We start from the raw sequence: 25,353 nt of genomic DNA on the forward strand, positions 1-25,353 counted from the left end.
GCTTCGTCATGGGTGGCATGAGAGCTCCTATTTACGGCATATCTCTCACGCGTAAAGGGAAGAGGTTTCGATGAAGCGCAACTTCTGCTCAGTCCTCATCGCTGCTGTCGCCGGGGTCACCGTCGCTTCCGCGTCAAGTGGTAAGCAGAGGTCACGACTGCCGTCACCTTACCAGTAGGTAATGCATTTCTAGAGGTCTGTAGCGGCAGTCACTCGTGAAAGTAGGCACCTGCTTTGAACTAAAAAGCATCAATGAATCACCGTGGTCAACGTTTTTTTTTTTTTTATAGGTCAGCTTTTTTTCATGCTATATGATCCAGTTACCTTCTTGACTCCCTACTACATATCCACAGCACCATTACCCTATGCTTTGATTGCTTTTATTGGTTTACATGATCTGATGGACTACATAAAAAAAGAATCATGTCCTAAAGAGTGTTGACATTCTAGTGCACTTTATGGCATTCTGCATCGCCTAGAACAGGGTAGTACGGCACTTCAAAATAGCGCCGTACTGTAGTATGCAGAAGGGTACAATAGCGCCCTCATATCTGATTTATCCGAAAACCTCGTCTTCTTGCACTTTTGTAAACTGACGAAACGAGCACTAACAAAACGTCGTACTGTGTGAGGTAGTTGCTTTAATGCGATCTCATTAGAGGCCCCATAGGGACGAAACGCGTCGTCAGTTATAAAATTTACCCATTGGCTGCAGGAAAGTGACGTCATCAGACCAGGAGTGGTGTCACTTCCGGTGAACGCATCAACGGCTGGTAATGCTATCGCAATGTCAACACAAAATGCAACGCTGGTGCTCCTGTGAATTTTGTGATTTGCAGGAGAAGATTTCGATGACAGCTACGTTTCCCAAGTGGAAGACCTGAAGCGGAGGCTGTTCAGAGACCGAGCGTACGACCCAGCCTACGGGTCCTTTAATGCCAGCTCTGGACCTTTGATCGTTCGCATTGACACTGAATTTGAAGACGTCCACCACATCGTAAGGACCCCGGATTACTTCTACTGAGGCTGAACCGACTAAAAATTCTGGCTTTGTGGTTCCTCTTCCCTTAGCAATTTGTGTCTTTAGACAACCCCAGTTTGGTTACCCTCTCAGCATATGCGATAATCATCATCAGGCAAATTAAATCCCCCCCCCCCCCCCCCCGACGCGCCGACGCCGACTCCTCCGCCAACAACACCCGCACCGGATTTTTTCTGAACGGGTCTTTAACACTGTGGCGTTAATAACTTCATGCAGTTTTAATTATTCTACCCTCTCGTGCGTTGCATGGTTAAAACTGGCTGGAGGTACCTCCCAGTGTAATTACATGGTGTTACCCCATGTTGTCGCATATTCCGAGGAGTATGTGCTCTATTCCAGGCGCTTGAAGATGGTTGGTTTTCGGTCGTCCTTTGGCTGTGCATGGTAAGTGCATTAGCGCAGTCTTCCTTTTCTGGTGTGTTGGGGTGGGGAGAGGTTTGGTGCAGTTATTTTTGTTACTTCATCCCAGAAGTGGGTCAAGTGCGTCGGAGCGTTTTGCCTTATTTTGTGCCAACTCATTTGCAAACACCTGGGGATATGAATGTTGGATAAGTGAAGGTGAATGTTGCATGTCTCTGAATACAGAGGCCGTGCAAGCTTCGTACATGAATGAGCGGAGGCACTCGTTTCGGGGTTAACATGAAATTTCTCAAAACAAGTGCAGTGTTCTTCACAGCAGTGAAGGTGAATAAAATATATTTGAACCTGCGCGAACACTCGCGGCGGTGGCGCAGTGGTTAGAGCGCACTGCTGTTGAGGCGGAGTACACAGGTTTGAAATTTGCCGCGGCGGCCGCTTTCCGACTTCGAAGCACGCAAATGCAAACGGCGCTCCTGTGTTGTGCAAAGGCACTGCGCGTTAGAGACCTTCACGCGATCGAAATTATTCCGGAGCCCTCTGCACTCTTGCACCGAGCTTTCTTTCCTCTTTCACTTCAACCTTCCTCCTTTCCTAATGGTGCGGCTGAGGTGTCCACTGAGAAGTGAGACACTTATCGCGCCTTTCATTTCCTGGTAACCTATCTAACAAAGCCTACGGAAACTGACGTACAGCTAGCAGGTACTGGGGGATGGCGATGGTACCAGGGATACTTAAGTTAAAGCATTAAGGTTCAGTAATTAAGGTTCAGTTCATTAAGGTTCAGTGTGTGTGTGTGTGTGTGTGTGTGTGTGTGTGTGTGTGTGTGTGTGTGTGTGTGTGTGTGTGTGTGTGTGTGTGTGTGTGTGTGTGTGTGTGTGTGTGTGTGTGTGTGTGTGTGTGTGTGTGTGTGTGTGTGTGTGTTGGGCTGGCGGTTGGAGAACTGGAAGCTTAGAAACAGCTACAAGCTAGCTAGCTAGCTTTACAAGTGAGAGTTCGTGCAATGCAAAGGTTATTGAAGTCTGTATTCTGCAGAACCATGAATTCTGCGACGGAGCTTGTTCAGGTTGAGAGAAGTGGTAAAAAGATACGAGAAATCTCTAAAACTGGTGGCACCCGCTAGCAACCATTTCAAAGACGCTTTCATCACCCGCCCCCACCCGTCCGTCCGTCCGTCCGTCCGTCCGTCCGTCCGTCCGTCCGTCCGTCCGTCCGTCCGTCCGTCCGTCCGTCCGTCCGTCCGTCCGTCCGTCCATCCATCCATCCATCCATCCATCCATCCATCCGTCCATCCGTCCGTCCGTCTGTCCGTCCGTCCGTCCGTCCGTCCGTCCGTCCGTCCGTCCGTCCGTCCGTCCGTCCGTCCGTCCGTCCATCCATCCATCCATCCATCCATCCATCCATCCATCCATCCATCCATCCATCCATCCATCCATCCATCCATCCATCCATCCATCCATCCATCCATCCATCCATGGGATGTTTAGGGGACGTCCCAGGCTATCAGGCTCATGGGCGTCATCATCATCATAAAATTCAGCAAAATTTAGGAAGGCGCGGTGTCGCCATTTTGATGCGCTGTCACACACTCGCGTTTTGCCACATGTTGCAGAACTGGAAAGACGATCGCCTGGTACGCAGCGAGAAGGACATTCAGGGAATGCCTAGCGTGAGTCTCGACCTGAATGAAGTGTGGTGGCCTCGAGTGGACATCGTCACTGCGTGTGTATCATTTCCTTGTGCAGCGAAAGCTGCTGAGGCTACTTATCTCCTGTGTACGCGTTTCGTTGTTGGCGTTATGCAAAAGAGTGCGGAGAAGAAACAGTGAGCAATGCAGAAAAAGGGAAGCAGAGGCAGCAAGCCGCGCTTAATGGTCCGTACAGAGTGACGTCACGAATAACGTCACGAGCACTTAGTGTGAACTTTGCGGGGACCATTCCACCCAGCCATTCTTCCATTCAAGCTTCTATTTTGCAACGTGCGTAGCAAACACAGGGAAGCGTCTCTGCTGTATCTAGCATTTTCCCCCTGAAATAAACGTGGTCAGAATGGGTAGGAGCACCTAGCATATCTAGCGGACCAGAAATAAAAATGTTACGTGTACGCAACGCCAGTAGAGTTATCAGGCTACTTCTTCAAATCACACCAAAATCCTCAGAAAGAAGGAAAATAACTAGCGTAACTTAAAAATAGAAGTCAAAAGAATAATTAATTGGAGCATCGGTTGATCCACTGCATATACGGGCACTATCCCATTAACGCCATCGTGCCATACCCTCAAGGCGGAGCTCAAGTTGTCCCCTCCGATTTATTATTCCCTCTCGACGGGGGCAGGTTTATGCGCTCGGCTAGCTGCAATCGCCGGAGGCTTCATTCGATGGCCACGCAGAGACACACGCCAACAATGTTCGCCTGTTGGCACTCATACTACTTACAAAATAAAATGATGTTACTGGTTTTTCGTGCAGGAGGCAAGAAGATTCCGACTTTCTCCCTCGGTTCGCCCGCCTCAGTGCCGAAGCGCGCGTGTATATTTGCTACAGTGCCAAGGTTCGCTCACCGTGTTCCATGGACGCAAGAAACTTTCCTAACGACGAACAGGTGAAAACAATTAACAAGAAAGTTTTAACCACTTATATGTTATAACGGTATTGATTTACTTAAAACTCCTTTGCTTCTTTAACTATCTTACCCATATTGCTAAGGAGAGTCCCATCTTTGGCTCTTAATGCATGCATATGATTTTTGCCTATGTCTAATTACCTCTTGACTGCTTTTAGGTTACCTTCGTTCTTTAGAGCATGCCCGATTCTATCCATATTAAACGCCCTTATGTCGTCACCTTGTGCTTATTGATTAACTTTGATAGCTCTTCCAGTTCTATGCTGTCTGTGGGATTTGATGCTTTCAGGTTTAGGCGTTTGGCGTTGCTTAGTGAGATCTTTCGTCCCCTGAAATAGCTTTCCGTTATCTTGTCGAAGAAACCTACCACCTAGTTCTGCTGCGCACTCCGTAATGATAGCTGTGAGATGATATTTCAATGCTTGGACCTTTGCCATCTTCCTCAGTTAAAGCCGAATATCTATTATGCAGTGATATCTTGAATTCCTCTGCTTTCTCTCTTACCGCTTTACTTGTTCAAGGGTTCCCGCCTCACTAACTTTTCCGATCCGTATTCATGTATTGGCTAATGCGATTCCTTACCTTCCCGTGGTCGCTACAACACGCCTTTCGGAGGACTTCCACCTCCTCTACGATGTAAGGGTGGGCGCACAGTATTAAGTTTATTTCATTTTTAGTCTCACCGTTGTGGTTCTTCCACATCAGTTTCCTGTTCTCCCGCTTTCTGCAAAAAGTATTCATGATTTGTAAATTATTTCTTCCTCTTCCTTCTTCTTCTTCTTCTTCTTCTTCTTATATTATTATTATTATTATTATTATTATTATTATTATTATTATTATTATTATTATTATTATTATTATTATTATTATTATTATTATTATTATTATAGTAGTAGTAGTAGAAAACTTTTATTTAGATCTTTTAAGAGATTCGCGGATTCGAAGCCTCCGTCGTCTTTCGTGGCGCCGGCGACTTGAGGCTTCTCTTAAGCAAGGTTGGGCCCCTAGTCCAGGGCTCCACTGAGTCGAGCTGCATCAGTAGCGTGCCGCACTAAGGCCCTTTGGGCCGCGAGCTCGCTGCTGGTGAGCCGGCTCTCCCATTGCTCCGCACTCGGGAATTCGTGTTGGTGGAATGCTTTATTTCGTTCGCACTCCCATGTGATGTGGTATAGTGTGGGTGTGTCGCCGCACCAGGGGCAGTTTGCTCTGTATTGTGTTGGTGACATCTTGTTATAGATGTACAAGTTGGGGAAGGAGTTTGTTTGTAGCCTACGCCAGCCGACTGCTTCCTCCCTCGTGAGGGCTTTGTGTGGTGGTGGGTACTTGAATCTAGTCCCTCTGTATAGTTGTAATGTCTCTGTGTATCCCCCCTCGCATGCTAGTAGCTGAAGCTCCAGAACATCTGACATGCCTGCTCGGTATGTAAGCCCTCGAGCTAGGCTGTCTGCTGTTTCGTTCCCCGCTACGCCTGCGTGGCCTGGGACCCAGATTATGTGTTGTATGGGTGTCTTCTCAGCAGAGGCTGCTGCCCCACTGATTATCCTGAGGGCCATGCCGCTAATTCTGCCCTTCGTATAGTTTTTACACGTGTCTTTCGAGTCTGTTAAGATGTTTAGGGATCGGCCTTTCCTATAGCCTTCTGCTACCGCCAGCGCGACGGCAATTTCCTCGGCCTCCGTTATGCCCACGACCTCCACTGAGGCGCATGTGGCCATGTCTCCTGTGCTATTAACTACCACCGTAGCGGCTAAGCGCTTCCCTGCATGTACGTACATGGAGGCGTCCGTATAGACTGCGTTCTCTGATCGGCCTAGCCTCCTTTCTATCTGCTCGGCCCTTGCTTTTCGTCTGTCCTCGTGTAGGTTAGGATCCATGTTTTTAGGCAGGGGTCCTACATTAAAGGTCTTTCTAAGGTCGTCCGGTACGTCCGAGTATCTGTCTATGAGTCAGCACGTGTTCCGACCCAACCTTCTCAGGAGCGCCCTTCCCGTAGAGGAGCCTCTGAGTCTGATGAGTTGTGCCCCCAATTCAGCCTCGGCAAGCTCATCGAAGGTATTGCTGATTCCGAGTTGGAGTAGCTTCTCGTTTGATGCGTTTCTGGGCAGGTGTAGAGCAATCTTGTATGCCTTCCTGAGAATACAGTCGGCTTGCAACACCCAACCACGCAGTCACCCGTGAGACGCCCAAAAGTTAGCAGGATAGAGACCAGCTCCTAAAGGCAAAAAAGAGGCAGAAAGGTTCATTGTGAGAGATTGTATGTCCAGAGTCTCGGTATGTTTTAGACATGGTGCAGTACATGTTCATGCACCCTACTGAAATTAGCTGGCCTTCTAAAATCCGGCCGGGAGAAATTTCTAGGAGGTGGATTTATTCTCAAGGCATCGACAGGAGAACGTCAGCCACATTTCTAAGCCTGCCATACCACTTGTGCAGGTTTGCAGCATTCGGATGATGTCGAGCGCCTACAGCGACAGCGAGGTGAAGTTGGTTGCAGGCGAAGCGTGGGGGAGTCACCAACCCAACGCCAGCACTGAATGGAACGTCACCGGCATTTCCTTTCGCAACCACACGGATTTCAGCAGGTGCGTATGACATGCTATTCGGATTCGAAGAGAAAGCGTGCATACATTGACCGTACGTATAGCACATGCTCAATTTGTGTGACTGTTGGCGCCGTTGATATGTACAGTCTTTGTCAAAAGTAACTAGGCTACACGTTTTTCTTCTCAGTCGTATATTAACGCTATTATGCCAGCTCTACATCTCCGTATGGTAAGAAGAGCCCCTGTTCGCACCTTCAAATAACTTTTTGACCTTTAGGGAAGCCGTGAGGGCTCTGTTATACGAATGATAAGCAAAGCATGTAGCCTTGTTACTTGTGACAAAGACTGTACAATATAAGAAGCCCCGCATTCCCGTAGCCTTATCTACTCGGGCATATAGCAAGAACTTTACAGCGAGATAAGGCTCCCGTTCTGCACAAAATCCGGCATCGTAGACGTTACGAGCCAAACATTCGCGGAGAAGACACTTAATTGGGACACCTAGGTCACGTGACCTTGTGACGTCACAGCAACGAGCCCACCGGATTGTGAGAAAACTGACTACCGTGGCAGGTGGCAGTTAAATTAAAGACAGAAACAACAGGGCTACGGGCAAAACGCAAAATATACAGCCTCCCGAAGAACTACCTATGCAAAAATGAGGCTTGTGGAAGGTATTCCTTCTCACAATGCTCGGGAAAAGCAACTTTGGCCTTACAAGCCCCCCTGCAGGCTGTGCTTGAAGAAGACACCAGCCAGTGCAGTGGCTCGTCGCTTCTCCGATGCGCCGTTGGTGGTTTGAGGACTCGCCGTGATTTAACAATATAACATATTTTGTGTGGTTGCGTTTTCAGAATTGAAATGCAATCATTGTTTTAGTAGATCGAAGAGTGAAAGACAATGGGCTCATAATTGCAATAGAATCATAACTGGAATCGATTGGCAACTGAAAGAAGGATGCTCTCGCACTTCCGCCGCATCAGTCCAATTGATCGCCCCTAACTTTTCTGGAGCGAAAACTCTACTTTTTGAGGCAAACTCCCATGGTCTAATGTGGCGCGCGTTTGACCTTCAGCCGGCGGAGCGGAGGTGTGCCCTGTGACGTCACGCCACGTGACCTGCTGCGGAGACGCGTTGCAGCTGCGCTAGCCCGGACCCTCGCCGCTGCGGCACAACGTGACTAGCGGGTATTTAACAACAGCTTCGCCGGCGCAGGTCCCTAAACCTTGCCATGGACGAAGCGCGCGCCGGACCGAGCGCGTCGCATCTTCGCTGCATGCGCCAGGAGAACCATGCTTAACATAGCTTTCACTCGTATAACTAGGTTCGAGCGATGCTTAAACCAGCCTATTCTTCTCTTAGTTCTTAGTGTAGAAACGCCTTCTAGGGTTCGTACCCTGGGCGCTTTCTCGTACGTGCTTCGTGGCTACCCTTTTCCGCCCACCCTTCCGATGGCTACCCTGCAAGAATAAACACTGCTCGAGGTTCTCAAAGCCTAAACTCTACAATGCGCCGCGTACGGCATACAGTACAAGAATGGACGCGCAAAATGAGAAATACGACGTCACACATGGCGCGAGATGATGTTTCTAAGGTGAACTTGGAAAAAGTGGAAGCTGGAGAAAATAAAGAAGTCATCATGATCATCATCATCCGCCAGACTTACCCACTGCAGGACAATGGCCTCTCCCATATCTCTCCATATAACCCTGCCCTGTACCACCTGCGACTACCCTAACTTTCTGCCGCCACCTGCTACGCTTGCCTTCCCTCAGAATCCAGTCTGTTACCCTTGAGGACCACTGGTTATCTGCCCTTATTCGCATCACATGCCCTGCCCGCGCCCATTTATTGTTCTTGATTTCGTCTAGCATGCCACTAACCCGTATTTCATCTATGACCCACTCTGCTTTCTTCCTGTCTCTTAACATTACACCTATCATTTTTCTTTCCATAGCTAGCTGCGCTCTCCTTTACTTAAGTTCAACCCTCTTTGTTAGCCTCCACGTTTCTGCCCCATAGATGAGTACCGGTAAGATACAGCTATTATATACTTGTCTCTTGAGGGATATTGGTAAACGGCCATTCATGATCTGAGAGAACCTTTCAGACGCACTCCACCCCATTTTAATTGTGTCCTTTTAAAATTGGAAATTGTTTGTTGAAGAAAAAAAGTGGCGCAGTAATTGTCTCACATCTCAGTGGGCACCCGAACCACGCCGTAAAGTAAGGGAGGAATATGTGAGTGAAAGAAGTAAGAGAGAAAGAGCTAATTGTGTCTTTTCTCTGAGGAATTTTTTTGCTGTGCTTTCTGTTTTAACGAAGCAGGTCCTTCGTGGAAATGTTTTTTCACCTGCGGAGATTCGGCCTGCGCCACCGCTACGCCACCATCGTGCCATGCGTCGCTTCGGCGTTGGTCATGCTTGCCACGTTTTGGTTACCTCCGGCCTCGGACCGAAGGTTGACTGTAACGGGCCTGAATTTCTTGTTCGTCGCCCTCATGCTGCATAGGACAGCGGCTGCGATAGGATCGTCGATGACGGCGTCTAACATACGTGAGTCACAGTCCTTTTGTATCAATGGAGAACTCATAAGGCAGAGTTGTATACTGTGTCAGATGGACAGCGTTTATTGACTGAATGTAAATAGTGTGTAGAGCAAAGTCCACGACGACATTAAGGCCACAAATCTATACATTAGCTAAAAGATTTTTCTATTGACTGTTTATAGCCCTCACTGGCGCCAGTCTGTCGACTTTCTATTGGCACAATGTTACTTAAAGCGCATGTTTACACATTTAAAGAGTGTTTATGGATAGTCTATAAAAATTCTCCCTAGACAGTGCATAGACAAAAATGTAGTCAAAGTTTGGGGCCATAAAAAAGCGGCGCAGTAATTGTCTCACATCTCGGTGGACACCCAAACCATGACGTAAAGGAAGAAAGGAATGTGGGAGTGAAAGAAGTAAGAAAGAAAGAGCTAATTGTGTCCTTTCCCAGAGCAATTTTTTTCCTGTGTGTTCTGTTTTAACAATGCAGGTCCTTCGCAGAAATGTTTTTCCACCTGCGGAGATTCGGCCTGCGCCAGAGTAATAAATTTGTCAGTGGACATTCTCTAGACTGTCGACTGACAAAAGTTTTGTAAGTGTGGACATATACCTGCGTAACGGGGCTGCCTACTGCGTATGCGCAGTGACAGGTGCGCACCCCTACGAGGCGGCCCTTCGGAGTAGTCAATCGACGATGGCAACGAGCTTCACTCTTTCTTTTTGGACTGCGCTAAAACGCTCTATTGAATTTATATCAGCTGCGCTGCTTCAGTTGTTTGATGGTCGATACTGAATGACAGTTATTAACGGGAATGGCTGAAATTGAGAAATGACGACGTCTGTGCCTCAAATCTACTCGTTCGCCAATAGAAATAGCCGACTGCCACAAGACTTAGCGGTACAGTAAAGAAATCATTAAAAACAATTACTTGATGGTTGTATGGCACGAAATGTTGAGGAGTAAGGCACAAGGCTTATATACCCAGTCACCGAGTCGCGATAGATGGCGTCTTAATTCAAACAGACATTCAAATTATTTTCTTAACTTCACGTAAATTTGTTCAGATTTCCTACTGGATGTTAGTCAAAAATTTTCGAAGCAAATGCAACAACCGGCGCACCAATGAAAAAAAGTCATGAGGACCAACAAACTGCCGACTTCGGAAAGCTTTTACACCTTTACAGTTATTACAAAGGAGAGTTCCTCTGGGGTTTACAGAGTTAATGACGCTGTCCTGCACTGAAACCGAAAATTATGGCATTCACTTGTTGTCTGAAGAGCATGTTGTCCACCTGGCCTAAGTCATAATGGGCATATTTGTTACTGTGCCGGTAGCTTTACAAATCTGTAAGGGGATACGAGCACTTGTACTCACCTTTCTAGGCGTTGTGTTCACTAGGGTCATCGTATACGCTACACCATACGGCTTAAAAACAAACCATGTGGCCTCAAGACTTTTGACCTACATTTTACATAGTTCCCCTTGGCACAAGGCAGGTGCTATGGCTAATGTTGTCATGTCCTCCTTTCAGTTTTGCATGAAAGACACACATTAACGACCACCTTGACCTAGCAGAGCAGTGCAGCATTGAAATACATTACGCTAGCCCACATATTCGCATTTGTTGGGCAAATGCTTAGGGGAATCCCCCAAGGTGGAAAAAATTTGTAATAAGGGAGTAATTACTCATTGGCATCCACCCAATCGCAGCCATACGGCTACAACCCTGGACCAGGACGAATTTTTCTTTAACTACGAAGTTTCTGAGAAAGCTGTATAGCTTTCCTTTGTAGCCGTATGGCTGCGATTGAGTGGATGCCAATGAGTAATTACTCCTTTATTACAAATTTTCTCCACCTTAGGGGATTCCCCTAAACATTTGACCAACACTGTTCCCACTTCGAGTTATTGATCAATTCGCTCTCGCCCTACCATAAGCTTGCCGTCCCGGTTAGCTCAGTTGGTAGCGCGACTGCTCCGGTGAAGCGGTGGTCCCGGGTTCGAACCCCGGACCAGGACGAATTTTTCTTTACCTACGAAGTTTCTGAGAAAGCTGTATAGCTTTCCTTTGTAGCCGTATGGCTGCGATTGGGTGGATGGCAATGAGTAATTACTCCCTTATTATATTCGCGTTTGGCCTAATTACCCAAATGGAATGACTTTTTTTGCTTTCTAATTGTCTCCATTAAGCTTTAATTGGGGTCAGTATTTCGGGTCTCCAGCCCCTTCTTCTTTCCCTGTGGCGCAGTTTTCCTTGAACTGAAATGAAGCGACTAGAATCTCCAAAGCGTTTGTAATGTTGTTACGAACTGTTCCTGTGAGTGTTCTTTCCACCGCTTTCACTTAACCCTTTCGTCTCATGTCGAACATTTCAGTATTCTTCCTGGGACTGGCGACAGTCGTGCAAGCAGTCGGCGCCGTCGGGAACGTCGCCGTGCTGAACGGTCTTGCTTCTGGGAGGCGTATCGAAGTTCCTTACATTCTTCAGCGCTTCCTCAGTGGTGCAGCCGGGGCCAGCCTTTGCCTGATAGATCCCCAGCAACCGAGGACTTCCGCCCAGCAGCCGCCCGACGAAGAACCACAGCTTTCTACATTTAACAATGCCCCTTATCATGACGAGTACTGGTTGCTCTCAATGCAGGTTCTAGATCGACTGTTCTTTGTGGCGTTTGCGTTCATGACGCTGGCCTTTCTGGTGTAAACCACCGAGAAGATTTGCGGTGACCGTCCTAATAAAGTGTCGTTTCGCCTAACTGTGTAGGGATTGTAAACTAGGGTAGTTGGCTCGGTCAGCAGTATTGGGCGTAAGTAAGCCGAGCAGCTATTCTGTTCAACGTGCAATCACATCTCTCCTTGCAGAAATCAGGAGATGTACAGTCGTGAGCAGCATCAGAGGGAACAGAGTTTGAGCATTCGTTTATCGATTACTGCATTATTATGTGTGACAACCACAGCTCTTAAAATGTTCTAAATGGCTTTCCTCCTGGCGTATATTATGCCAAAGACATTCTAAAATTTAGTGTAGAAATCACCAGAAAATTGCCTATTTTGTGCACAAATTTTATCCGCTCTCGTATTGCTCATAACTGTCTGTCCTTGAGAACCCTGCCAACGATCATTCTAAGCATGAACATGCCGTACGTCCAACTTTTCAAAAGACAAATAGTATTTTTTTAAAGAAGGTCTTACCGGGTTCGGTTTACATCTTTCCGCACTTATGCAAGACAGGAGCCATTCATTGTATCCTCCATCCATTGAAGCCCAGGATACTTGTCTAAAATACACTCTGGACGTCGATAGGTGTTTATGTCACAGGAAACATGCAATCGTTTGTGATGAAAACACAAGTGAGTATAATCCTAAATTTTTCCATAGTTTCAAACGGGTAACAGTACGCGCGGCCACAACCCTGTTTATTCACGAAATAACGTTTGATCTGATTTCAACGGGTTGTCAATACACTTGGTTCAATCATCATTTGATTAATTGAGTTGCAGGGACGCACCGCAGCCGCTAAAAAGAGTAATTGTGAGAAACGAAAGAAGCTGCAGCCAAAACCAAAAGGCGGTGTAAAGCTCTTGCAGACTGACGCCAGAAGCTAGTTGTAATGGTAGCAGATAAGATGGAAAAGCAGGGTGTTCGGTGGAACAAGGAATCGAACAACCTACTTCACATCTGAAATTTGGCAACCCACTCCTGCCTTTCTTCTTATCAATAAGGCCTACTTGGCGAATGGAGGCGAATCGCGTGCGATGACTGTGCGATGTCAACTCGCGTTAAAGATCCCCAGGTGGTCTAAGTTAATCCGGAGCGATCTACTACTGCCTCCCTCAAGTGTAGCCTTGGAACGTTAAACCTGAATGTATATCCCTCAGTTTTTCTTTGTGTAATATTTTTTCGCTAACGAAGTTCTATTTAGCAACGCAGACGGTGTCACAAGATGACAGTGACTTGAGCTGGTGTACTGGCTTGTTCATGCCAGCCCGTTACAAAAGCTTAGCCACATCTTCATCGTCATCATTTCATAACATTTATATGTACACCCTCATATACGTGGGAATAGAGGAGTCAACGGTATGAGGCCGCCATCTTAAGCGGGCACTCATCCACAGAAGCTTCCGTCACACGTTGAAGAGCTGGAAGTGTAATAACCCGGTCAACAGCGAGGAACAAGATATTGGAGGAGTTGCTCACATTACTGGTGATTTTAGTGTCGTGTGGGGGTCTCGCGTAGAAAGTTTAACGAGGCTGCTATCACTGCTACACCTACTCCGACTCCTACTCCTTCAACAGCAACAACAACTACTACTACTGCTAGTACTACTACTATGAGTACTACTACAAGTAGTATTACTACTGCTGCTACTATTTCGCCATCATTTAAAACACCGGAAAAGTCCTTATTCCACATATACTTTCTGTGCGGCGAACGCGATTGAGTTGGCAGCGCAACCACCTTGTGGTATAATCACTCCTTTACCTTTAATCTTCAAACCCAAAAGTGGTCTCGGGTGGAGGGACAAAAGTCAGATACCCTCTCATGAGGAAGTCCTTACATCGCTTGCATCGCTCTGCAGCGGTACATCATACAAACGTAATACAAACGTAATACACGGAAGCAGTAATCGCACAAGCTATACCTTAAAAGCACCCTTAAAACGAGCTTCTCTCACTCGTCGAAAAGAACACAAAAGCAGCCCCTCGATCGTTCACGTTTCTGTTTGCGTTCAGCCTGTCTAGAGAGGAGGAAAGCTTGTCTGAATCGGACACCGATGGCGATAACGCCCCCCCCCCCCCCCCCCCCTTCCTGCGGAAACACTGAGTTTCGTCACGGGCGCTGCTTGGAGTGAGACGACTGCTATTGCGGCACGTCTTTCACGCCTAGACGGAAGGGGTTCCGATGAAGCGCTGCTTTTGCTTCGTCCTCATCGCTGCTGTGGCCGGAGTCACCGTCGCATCCGCGTCAAGTGGTAAGCAGAGGTCACGACTCCCGTCACCTTACCAATAGTTAATGCTGTTCTTGAGGACTGCAGCTGCAGTCGCTCAGAAAGGGAGGCCCGTGCATTTAAGAAAAAAGCAGCACCGAATCACACCGTTCTTTTTAATAGGCGAGCCTTTTTGCATGCTCTATGATCCTGTTACCTTCCCCACTGCCTTCTACATATGCACAGTACCATTAGCCTATGTTTTCATTGCTTTCAATGGTTTACCAGAATGATCTCATGGGGCTAGACAATAAGATTATCATGTCCTAAATGATGTTGCCTTTCCAGTGCACTTTATGCCATTGTGCAGCGCCTAGAACAGGATAGCATGGAACTTTAAAGTAGCATGTACTGTAGTGCGCAGAAGCGTAGATCAGGGTATTCTTATCTTATCTTATCTTATCAAGAATCTCCTCATCTTTCACTGCTATAAACTAACGAGACGTGCGTTAATAAAACATTGTGCGGAGTGAGGTAGCTGTTTTAATGCGATATCTTTAGAAGCCCTATGGGCCGAGAGGCGCCGTCAGGTACGAAATTCGCCCATTGGCGGCAAGGAAGTGACGTCACCAGACTGGATGTTGCCTCTCTTCTGGTAAAGACATCAATAGCTGGTAATGCTATCGCAATGCCAACACGCAAGTAAAGTTGGTGTCCCTGTGAAATTTTTGTTTTGCAGGCGAAGACTTCGATGACAGTTACGTTTCGCAAGTGGAAGACCTGAAGCGGAGGCTGTTCAGAGACCGAGCGTACGACCCAGCCTACGGGCCCTTTAATGCCAGCTCTGGACCTTTGATCGTTCGCATTGACACTGAATTTGATGATGTCTACCACATCGTAAGGAACTCCGACTACGTCTTCTTAAATTGAAGCGACTAAAAACTGTCGCTGTGTAGTTCCTCTTCCATTCTTAATTAGTGTTTATTTAAACACAGTTTCGTTACCCGCTCCGCATATACGATAATCACCATAAGCCAAATGAAATCCTTCCCCACTGATCGTAAGCTTTTCTTGTACTTGGCCAGCTGAGGCCAGCTTCTCGTGGTAAGTTTCTTTAAGTCAGTGTCTGTCCAGCGCATAGCGTGCCCCTTCCTTTCTCGTCTACGCTACAGATCTGATCGAGTACCGTTACCTATTTCATACGTTCGAATAGCATCACTTTCTTGTAGACGGTGCGTCGTCTTTGTTTTTCATGGAAATATTGAGATCAATGCAGTGAGCTTTGGAAAGGAACTTGAGGCTTGTAAAGCAGTTAAGAGGCAGGAAGACAGCACAGTGGGTCATCGAACAAACGCGAGTTAATGCCATCTTAGTCGCTATCAAGAAGATGGTTTAGGGTCTAGTTTATGGGGTTTAACTAAACCCTAAACCATCTTCTTGATAGCGACTAAGATGGCATTAAGAAGAAATAAGCCCGGGCAGAGCATGTGATGCGAAGGCGAGATAACTGCTGGTCCTTGATGGTAACGGAGTGAATTCCAAGAGAAGGCAAGCGTAGCAGGGGGCGGCAGAAAGTTATGTGGGTGGAGGAGGTTAAGAAGTTTGCCGCGATACGATGGCTGCAGTTGGAAAAAGACCGGGTTAATTGGAGAGATATTGGAGAGGCCTTTGTGCTGAAGTATGCTTAACTCTACTTACGATGATTACTGTTATAAAACATGAAGGTGACCCTTAAGCGCCGCCTTAAATGTATGACGCGAAAAGGTTAATTACTGCATATCCAGATGGTCATTCGCCGCTTTACATTCATAAATGCCTGCGAGTCCTTATACCCCTCCTGGTGCAGTTGTGCTGCGGTTAAGAGATGCGCCGCTGCCTACGATAACAGGTTCTCCTGGCGGTGGCGTTTGTGCGTCCCAGATTGGTCTTCCCGAGTGACCAATCATTACTTTAACTGTCACAGCTTCCACGGTTGGCAGGCTACGATGACGACTTAAGGTCACATGCCCTAGGTGGCCCACTTGCATCCTTGGCTGCTCTCTGGGGTCCGCCTGCTGGAGCCATGCCAGTGATTTTTCGCTCACAACGCGGATGCAGACAGCGCCAAAACCGGATTTCTGGTCAACGGGGCCTTTCACGCTATCGCGTTAATAACTTCTCGTTTTTTTTTTTAATATTGTTCCCTCAGGTCTGCGTTCCCCTGTTAAAACTAGCAGGAGGAAACTAACAGTTTAATTACATGATTTCATCCCATGTTGTGTCATATTCTGAGGAGTATGTGCTCTATTGCAGGCGCTTGAGGACGGTTGGTTCTCGGTCGTCCTTTGGCTGTGCATGGTGAGTGCATTAGCGCAGTCTTTTTCTCCCGAGGAGTATTGGGGAGGAGTTGGCACAGTAATTTTTGTTACTTCATCTCAGCAGTGGGTCAAGTGTCTCGGAGTGTTTAGGCTGATTTTGTGCAAACTCATTTTCACACACCTGTAGATATTAACGTTGCGTGAGTATACTCTCTGAACACAGATGCTATGCAAGCTTCGTACAATAATGGGCGAAGGCGCTCGTTTCAGGGATAGCATGAAGTTTCACAATGCTGTTGTGAATGTTCTTCACAACAGTGCAGGTGAATAAAGTATTTTTTGAAACTATGTGAACACTGGCGGAGATGGCTCAGTAGTTAGAACGCACTGGTACTGAGCCGGAGAACCCTGGTTTGAACCTGGCGGCGGTGCCCGGTTTTCGACGAAGCCGAAACGCAAACGGCACTCTTGTAGGCGCATGTGCATGTTAAAGATCCGTATGTGGTCGAAATTATTCCCGAGCCCTCTGCGCTATTGCCTATCTCAGCCGCATCTTTTACTCCACGTTCCTTCCTTCCCTCTCGGAGCGGTCGAGGTGTCCACAGAGATGTGACACACTTACCATGCCTTTCATTTCATAACATCCAATCTGCACAACTCTATGTGAAAGCACTTACACCTTGCAGACATTTCACCGAGCAAGCTGGTGCAACCATGGTAAACCTCGAATTCGTGGTCGAAAACGTCGTCCTACATAGTTACTGAGAGATGGGGATTGTACCACTGGATACATAAGTTAAAATACTAGGGTTCAGTGATAAAGAAGGTAGTGAGTGTGTGTGTGTTTGTGTGTGTGTGTGTGTGTGTGTGTGTGTGTGTGTGTGTGTGTGTGTGTGTGTGTGTGTGTGTGTGTGTGTGTGTGTGTGTGTGTGTGTGTGTGTGTGTGTGTGTGTGTGTGTGTGTGCGCGTGCGTGTGGAGAACTAGAAGCTTAGAAACAGGTAAGCGGCTTGAGGGTAGCTTTACAAGCGAGAGTTGGTGTAATGCAAAGGTTATTGAAATCTGTATTCTAAGAACCATGAATACTGCGACAGAACTTGTTCAGGTGGAGAGAAGTGGTAAAAAGATAGGAAAAATTTCTGAAGCTGATGGCACCCGCCACCACACGCTTCAGAGATGCTCTCATCACCCACCCTCACCGGTCCGTCCGTCCGTCCGTCCGTCCGTCCGTCCGTCCGTCCGTCCGTCCGTCCATCCATCCATCCATCCATCCATCCATCCATCCATCCATCCACCCATCCATCCATCCATCCACCCACCCACCCACCTGTAGAATGCCCAGAGGGTAGCTTACCAGGAGCTAGAGCGTCTGCATCACCATACAATTCAGCAAAATTTAGGAAGGCGCGGCGTCGCCATTTTGATGCGCTGTCACACTCTCGCGCCTTGCCATACGTTGCAGAACTGGAAAGACGATCGCCTGGTTCGCAGCAAGGAGGACATTCAGGGAGTGCCTCGCATGAGCCTTGACCTGAATGAAGTGTGGTGGCCTCGAGTGGACATCGTCACCGCGTGAGTACCATTTGCTTTTTCAGCGACAGCTGTTAAGGCTTCAGTCCCCCTGTGTACGCGTTTCGTTGTCGGCCTAACGCAAAGTAGTGTGAGGATAAAACAAAGAGGGATGCAGAAAAAGGTATGCTGGGGCAACAAGCCACGCTGACTGGTCCGAAGGGATTTACGCACAGGTTACCTCACGAGCTTTTAATGGGATCTCTCTGGGGACCATCGCATTCCGCCATTCTTCCATCCAAGCTTCCGGTTGCTGGGGAAGACCAACCATGGTCGCGCAATAAAGCCCCATCGATGGCAGCACCCGTCATCGCAGGGCAATGGCGCATCACCTAACCGTGTCAACAGTGCCTCAAGAGTTCTATGAAGAGTGCCAGCGATGTATGAATGTAAAGTAGAGAGCGTCCAATACCGCATATATGGGAATTAACCCATTAACGCTATCACGTAATATCATTAAGGCGGAGCTTAAGTGTCCCCTCCAATTTATTATTCCCTCTCGATGGGCGCGGGTTCACGAGCTCGGCTCGCTGCAGTCGCCGGAGGCTTCACTCGATGTCCACGCAGAGACACACGCCGACATTTTGGCCTGATGTCACTTATACTTACGGAGTAAAAGGCTGTACTTTGACTTTTCGTGCAGGACGAAAGAAGATATCGACTTAATCCCGAGATACACCATACTGATTGGAGATGCCCGCGTGTATCTTTGCTACAGTGCAAAGGTTCGTTCACCGTGCTCCATGGACACAAGAGACTTTCCTAACGACCAACAGGTAATAATAACTGACAAGGAAGTTTTATATGTCATAGCTGTATGTATTTGTGTGGAACTCCACGGCTGCTGTAGCTATCTTACCCATATTGCTAATGACATTCCCATCTTTGGCTCCTAACGTATACATCTGATTTTTGCCTATCCCTAGTTTCCTCTTCACCACTTTTAGTCTATCTCCGTTCTTAGAACATGCTCGATTCTCTACGATAGAATACAATACAGTGCAATGCAATACAACGCAATATATTTTTATTTTCCTGAAGAACTGGATGATCTCTTGTGCTAAAAGCTACAGCTAAGCTTGACGGCGTCCAAGAGACCATTACATGGCACCAGCACAGTGAAAAAAAAAAAACAGTGAAGTTTTAACAACAATGCAATAATAAAAACAAAAACTAAAAGGAAAAAAATTGTCACAACTGACTGTAATCTTAATGAAAATACAAGTACCAAGCAATCAACTGGAAACAGTTTAAAGTAAAAAAAAAACAATATTCATATAAATTCACAAAGGAAAAGTGTTAAAGCCCTCAGTGTGCATTTATTTGTTTAGTATTCTTGGGAGGTTATGGGCCACAGAATAGCATTTGCAAAATGCACGGAAATAAGCAACTACCTGAGAATCAGTATTTCTAGTTTCCACTTTATATTTCGTCCCTCTAAATATGCCAGATATCAGAAGGTTAACGACTTCTGGGAATAAAAAATAAACTGAATGTAGTAAGAGGAAGTCATACACCTTGTCTACAGGTATGATATTAAATGATTGAAATAAATCCTTTGTATTTTGCTTGGGTCCAAGATTTGCAATGTAGGGGATAATTTTTTTCTGCAAAACAAGCAGTTTATTTAAATTAGTTTTTTTTTTGTGGTACACCAAACCAGTCTACGATATCTAAGATGTGAGTTGACCAAAGCGTGATATATTCGAAGCTTTATTTTGGTCGGAAGTATTGCACGACAGCGCGATATAATTCCCGTAATGGAAGAAAGCTTTTTTTACGAAGATGACCAACATCAGTGCCCCACATAAGATGTGACGAAAAATACACACCTTATATCTTATGGTGATCAACAAGCTCTTTTTTTGCATTTAAATGATATAATGGGATTTACTTTTACTAATTTGTTTTCAGCCCTAAATATGTTAACTTTTACTTTATAGGATTTGACATGGTTTTTATTTTTCGACCGAGTATATAGCTTAGCTAGAACGCGGTTACACTTATTTATCAAGTTTTCGAGATTAGTACCAGAAAGAAAAAAGTACTATCATCAGCATATGCTACACATTTTACTGTGATATTAATTAAGATATCATTCACGTATGCATTATACAATAGCAGGCTTGGCACGCAGCTTCGTGGTGCACTTTTTTTTATAGGTAAAAGGGATGAGCTGAAGGCTTTAAGGGAGACACTTGAAAACCTGTTGCTGAGATAAGATCCCAGCGAGGTTAGACACGCACTGCGGATTCCGTAAGCTTGTATTTTATCTAGAAGTATGTCATGGAGCAAACCATCAAAGGCCTTATTGAAATAGGTAAAAATAGCAAATGAGAACAAGTTACCTTCAACGTTCAATAAAATATTTTCTCTCAATGCTTTTAAGGCAATTTCTGTCGACCTGGCCTTCCTGAAACCGAACTGTGCCTTAGTTGATAGGTTCTCTTTGTCGGAAAAATTTGTTATACGAGAAGAAATAATTTTTTTCCAGTGCTTTACAAAAAATAGGAAGTACAGAAATCGGGTGGTGGTTAGTCGCAAAGTTTGGGCCGCGTCCCATAAATATCGCAGAAATCCTAGCACATTTAATTTCGTCTTGAAAAACGCTTGACTCTAGTACTAAATTAAATATGTAAGAAAGTATGGAAGTAATTAGGGGCAGTACATATCTTATCGATATTACTTGAATGTTTTCAATATATGGTGGCTTACTGTTTCGCAGCAACATAAAAGTATTGTAAATCTCATGTTCATCAGTTCTCATGTTGATCAAAAGTTAGCATGATAAAGGGCAGGTCCCAAACGCAAAAAAGGCAGAAAACTTCATTAAAATGCAAAAGTTCATTGTGCGAGATTGTATGTCGCGAGTCTCGGTGTCCAGTAAGGTGCAGATGCTATAAATGTTAATGCTCTGTACTGATATTAACTGGCGGCTGAAGTCGTGCCGGGAGAGATTTCTAGGAACAGGGTATGTTTTAAACACGTACACAGAAGAAGGTTGGCCACACTTGCACAGGTGTGCAGCATTCGGGTGATGTCCAGCGCCTACAGCGACAGCGAGGTGAAGCTGGTCGCAGGTGAAGTGTGGGGAAGCCACCAGCCCAACGCCAGCACTGAATGGAACGTCACCGGCATATCCTTTCGCAACCACACGGATCTGAACAGGTGCGTGTGACATGCTATTCGGATTCCAGGAGAAAGCATGTATACAGTGACCATTCATATAGCACACGCTCCGTTTATGTGAATATTGGCGCCATGTATGTGTACGACATAACAAGCCCCACATTTTCCTAGCCTGTTCTGCTCGTGCATATAGCATGAGCTTTACAGCGCTATAAGTTCTCCCCTTACCCTTCTGCAGGGAAACCGGCGTCCTTGGCGTTGAGAGCTAAAAGTCCCTTGAGAAGTAACCTAGGAGCGCCACCTAGGTCACGTGACATTCTGACGTCATCACAACCTGCCCACCGGATTTTGAGAAAACTGACCACCGTGCGAGTTGACAGTTAAATTAGACGGACAGCAGCAGGCCTACGTACAAAGAGCAAAATATACAGCCATCCTAATAACTCATTGCGTAAAAATGAGGACTGCGGGGCGTGTTCCTTCTCACAATTCTCGGGAAGAGCAACCTGGGTCGCAAAACCTGCACCGGTGGCTGTGTTTGAAACGTCCTTCTGTCAGTGCAGTGCAGTGGCTCATCGCTTAACCGTTGCGCCACTGTGCCGGTGCGCCGTTAGTGGTGTGAAGACTCGCCGTGATCTCACAATGTGACACATTTTGCGAAGTTCCGTTTTCGTAATTGGAATAGAATCAGAATGGGAATAGATTGAGGGGTGAGAGACAATGGACCAGAATTGGAATAGAATCGTAATTGGAATAGAATCAGAGGTGAAACTTATTGGCGACTGAAAGAAGAAGCAAGAAGAATTTCTTCCGCATCAATCCAATCTATCGCCCCTCATTTTATTTTATTTTTTTGGTGCAGAAGTGCCTTCTAGGGTTCGCACCCTGGGCGCTTTCGGGTACGCGCTTCGTGGTTACCCTTTCGGCCCACCCTGCGAAGCTAAACTTAATAATAAACACTACTCGGGGTCCTCAAAGCCTAAACTGGACAAGGCGAAAAAACTGCGCAAAAAGATAGTGCAAGAACTGACGCGCAGAAAGATGAGTATGACGTCCCACATGACGACAGATGATGTTTCTGAGGCTAACTTCAAAAAAGTGACAGTTGGAGAAGAGATGGAAGTTATCATCACCATCCACCGCAGCACAAAGGCATCTCCCATGTCTTTTTAGATAACCTTTGTCCAGTGCCAGCTGCGGTCACCCTATCTCCGTAAACTTCTTAATCTCATCCCCCCCCCCCCCCTAACTTTCTTCCACCCCTGCTACTCTTCCCTTCCCTTGGAATCGTTATCTTGCCTTATTCGCAGTACATGCCTTACCCCCGCCGCGGTGGCTCAGTGGTTGCGGCGCTCGGCTGCTGACGCGAAAGACGCGGGTTCGATCCCGGACGCGGCGGCCGAATTTCGATGAAGGCTAAATTCTAGAGGCCCGTGTGCTGTGCGATGTCAGTGGACGTTAAAGAACCCCAGGTGGTCTCAATTTCCGGAGCCCTCCACTGCGGCGTCCCTCATAGCCTGAGTTGCTTCGGGACGTTAAACCGCAATAAACCATTAAACATGCCTTACCCGAGCGCATTCGTTCCTCTTGATTTAGTCTGGGACGTCATGAACTCGTGTATCATCCCTGGCCCATTCTGCCCTCTTCCTGTCTCTTAACATTGCACCTATCATATTTTCTTTCTATAGGTCACTGCGCTGTCTTTAAGTTCAACCCTTTTCGTTAGCTCCCACGTTTCTGCCACATAGGTGAGCACCGGTAAGATACAGCTGTCATAAACTTTTCTCTTGAGGGATATTGGTAAATGGCCATCCATGATCTGAGAGAACCTCTCAAATGCATTCCACCCCATTCTAATCGTGTCCTTTCTCTGAGCAATTCTTTTGCTGCGCTTTCTGTTTTAACAAAGCAGGTCCTTCGTGGAAATGGTTTTCCACCTGCGGAGATTCGGCCTGCGCCACCGCTACGCCACCATCGTCCCATGCATCGCTTCGGCGTTGGTCATGTTGGCCACGTTTTGGGTGCCTCCGGCCTCGGACCGAAGGTTGACTGTCACGGGCCTGAATGTCTTGTTCGTCGCTCTCATGCTTCACAGGACTGCGGCTACGACGGGATCGTCGATGACGGCGCCGAACATACGTGAGTCATAGTCCTTTTGTATCAATGGAGAACTCATAGGGCAGAGTTGTAGACAGCTTCGGATGGACAGTTTTAAAGATTTCATGTTGACAGTTCATAAACGGATGTTCACTATAACTATAAGGCCATATATCTGCATTATCTATAGACAGTCTCAAAGACTTGTCCATTGAGAATCCATAGCCCTCATTGGCAAAAGTCTTTCGACTGTCTATATACCTAAGGGTACTAAACGCGCATGCTCACATATCTGCACATTGTTTATGAATATTTAATAAAGATTGTCTGTAGACATTATACAGACTTAAATCTAGTGAAAGTGTAGGGCCATAAAATATACGTTATAGCTTTGTCTATGGACAGTCCGTTGACTTTCGACTGAGAATAAAGTTTTGTAAGTGTGTGCATACACGGGAGCAAAGCGGTGCTGCGCATGCGCAACGACAGGTGGCGCCCCCACGAGGCGGACCTACGGAGTAGTGGATCGACAGTGGCAACGAGCTTCCATCCTGCACTCTGGCTGTGCTAAAACTCTCTAGTGAATTTTCTTCAGCTGCGCTGCTTCGCTAGCTTGCTGATCGATACTGAACCACGCATTCACTTCTTCTTTCCACTTCTAGTTCTTCATTCTTTTAATGCGATAGCGTTACCAGCTCCATAGTGTCGAAATTCATCATCGGTCATAAAATTGACTCATTGGTAGGACTGATGTCACCGGACCGGAGCATTCTCATTGGCTGTAGGGAAGTTACTTCACCAGACTGGAACTGACGTCACTTTCATTAAAGGCATCATCAGCTGCTATTACTATCGCATTGCCAACAGATGCCGGAATTAGGTGTCCCTATGAATTTTTTTTTCCAGGCTATTTGCCCCCATTAAGCTTTCACTAGGGAGCAGTATTTTGGGCTTCCAGCGCTTTCTTCTTTCCCTTTAGCCTAGTTTTTCTGCAGCAGACACCAAACGGCACGAGTCTCCAAGCCGTTCCCAATGTTGCTAGTAACTGTTGTTGTGACTGTTGTCTTCTCCGCTTTCACTTAACCCTTTTTTTCTCATGTTCAACATTTCAGTACTCTTCCTGGGACTGGCTACAGTCGTGCAAGCAGTGGCGACCGTCGGGAACGTCGCCGTGCTGAAGGGTCTGGCTTCTGGGAGGCGCATCGAAGTTCCTTGCATTCTTCAGCGCTTCCTCAGTGGTGCAGCCGGGACGACCCTTTGCCTGATAGATCCCCAGCAACCGAGGACTTCCGCCCAGCAGCCGCCCGACGAAGAACCACAGCTTTCTACTTTTAACAATGCCCCTAAAGATAACAAGCACTGGCTGCTCTCAATGCAGGTTCTAGATCGACTATTCTTTGTGGCATTTGCGTTCATGACGCTGGGTTTACTGGTGTAAACCACCGAGAAGATTTGCGGTGACAGTCGTAATAAGGTTGCATTCCGCCATACTGCGGTACTGTAAACTAGGGTAGTTGGTGGTGTCTACAGTCTCCGACATAAGTGAACGGAACAGCTATTCTGTTCCAAGTGCAATCATGTCTCTCCTTGCAGAAGTCAGGGGATGTACAGTCGTGAGCAATGTAAGAGGGAAATGAGTTTGAGCATTCGTTTATTTATTATTGCACGATTTTGTGTGGCAACTTAAGCTTTTTCTGCTTTATAACTGCCTTTTCTCTGCAAAAATTTCATTTCCTCTCATATTGCTCACGGCTGGGTCTCTGCAGGATCAATGTCAGCATGCACATGCCGTACGTCTTAATTATTAAAAGGCAAATGGTTATTACTACTGGGCTCGATATACACCTGCGCTACGGTATGTCTGGGTTCAGTATATATTTGTCCTTGTCGTGCAAATTTGTGCCTCCTTGGCTTTTTTTCGAAATAAGGATTTCAGCCTGCACCTGTTGGTATGGTATTTTACAACTGAGCCTTTTCAAGCGTTTTAAACTTTCTAGAATCACACTTACGATGTGTCATGCACTACACTCCCCGTACCCTTGGCTTGAGTATGCATGCCCAACTAACAAGGCGAGGGCATGTAAAGCACTGCTCCCGTGCAAAAAAAAAAAAAAATGCGCTGCGATCAAGTGGATTGAGAGCATCCTCATCTACCTTCCCTTCGATTACGCTACCGTTCTGGAGCCTGAAGCACTAGCTCGGACACTACGACCACTACCGCTAC

At 46.6% G+C, this 25,353-nt stretch overlaps 1 protein-coding gene across 2 annotated transcripts; it reads left to right on the plus strand.

Annotated features, from left to right (window-relative positions):
• LOC149335406 (acetylcholine receptor subunit beta-type unc-29-like) lies at positions 1-24,674 on the plus strand. 2 transcript variants are annotated; one of them, XM_089552096.1, is made up of 8 exons: positions 1-140; positions 840-997; positions 1,382-1,426; positions 3,012-3,121; positions 3,868-4,000; positions 20,923-21,071; positions 22,945-23,171; positions 24,242-24,671. In XM_089552096.1, the coding sequence occupies exons 1-8, from the start codon at positions 71-73 to the stop codon at positions 24,565-24,567; spliced, it is 1,218 nt and encodes a 405-aa protein (XP_089408222.1). In that variant the 5' UTR covers positions 1-70; the 3' UTR covers positions 24,568-24,671. The 2 variants fall into 2 exon arrangements, with proteins under 2 accessions (XP_089408222.1, XP_089408223.1); XM_089552097.1 differs by lacking the exon at positions 1,382-1,426 and having other exon boundaries at positions 24,242-24,674.
• The last annotated feature ends 679 nt before the right edge of the window (positions 24,675-25,353 follow it).

This window comes from Amblyomma mixtum, chromosome 7, assembly GCF_055824585.1.
Source record: "Amblyomma mixtum isolate Tamu chromosome 7, ASM5582458v1, whole genome shotgun sequence".
NCBI classification, from domain to species: domain Eukaryota; kingdom Metazoa; phylum Arthropoda; class Arachnida; order Ixodida; family Ixodidae; genus Amblyomma; species Amblyomma mixtum.

Coding starts and splice junctions, on each gene's coding strand:
- LOC149335406 (XM_089552096.1), top strand. CDS start 71: ATGAAGCGCAACTTCTGCTCAGTCCTCATCGCTGCTGTCGCCGGGGTC. Junction 141..839: donor CGTCGCTTCCGCGTCAAGTG/GTAAGCAGAGGT, acceptor TGTGATTTGCAG/GAGAAGATTTCGATGACAGC. Junction 1,427..3,011: donor TCGTCCTTTGGCTGTGCATG/GTAAGTGCATTA, acceptor CACATGTTGCAG/AACTGGAAAGACGATCGCCT.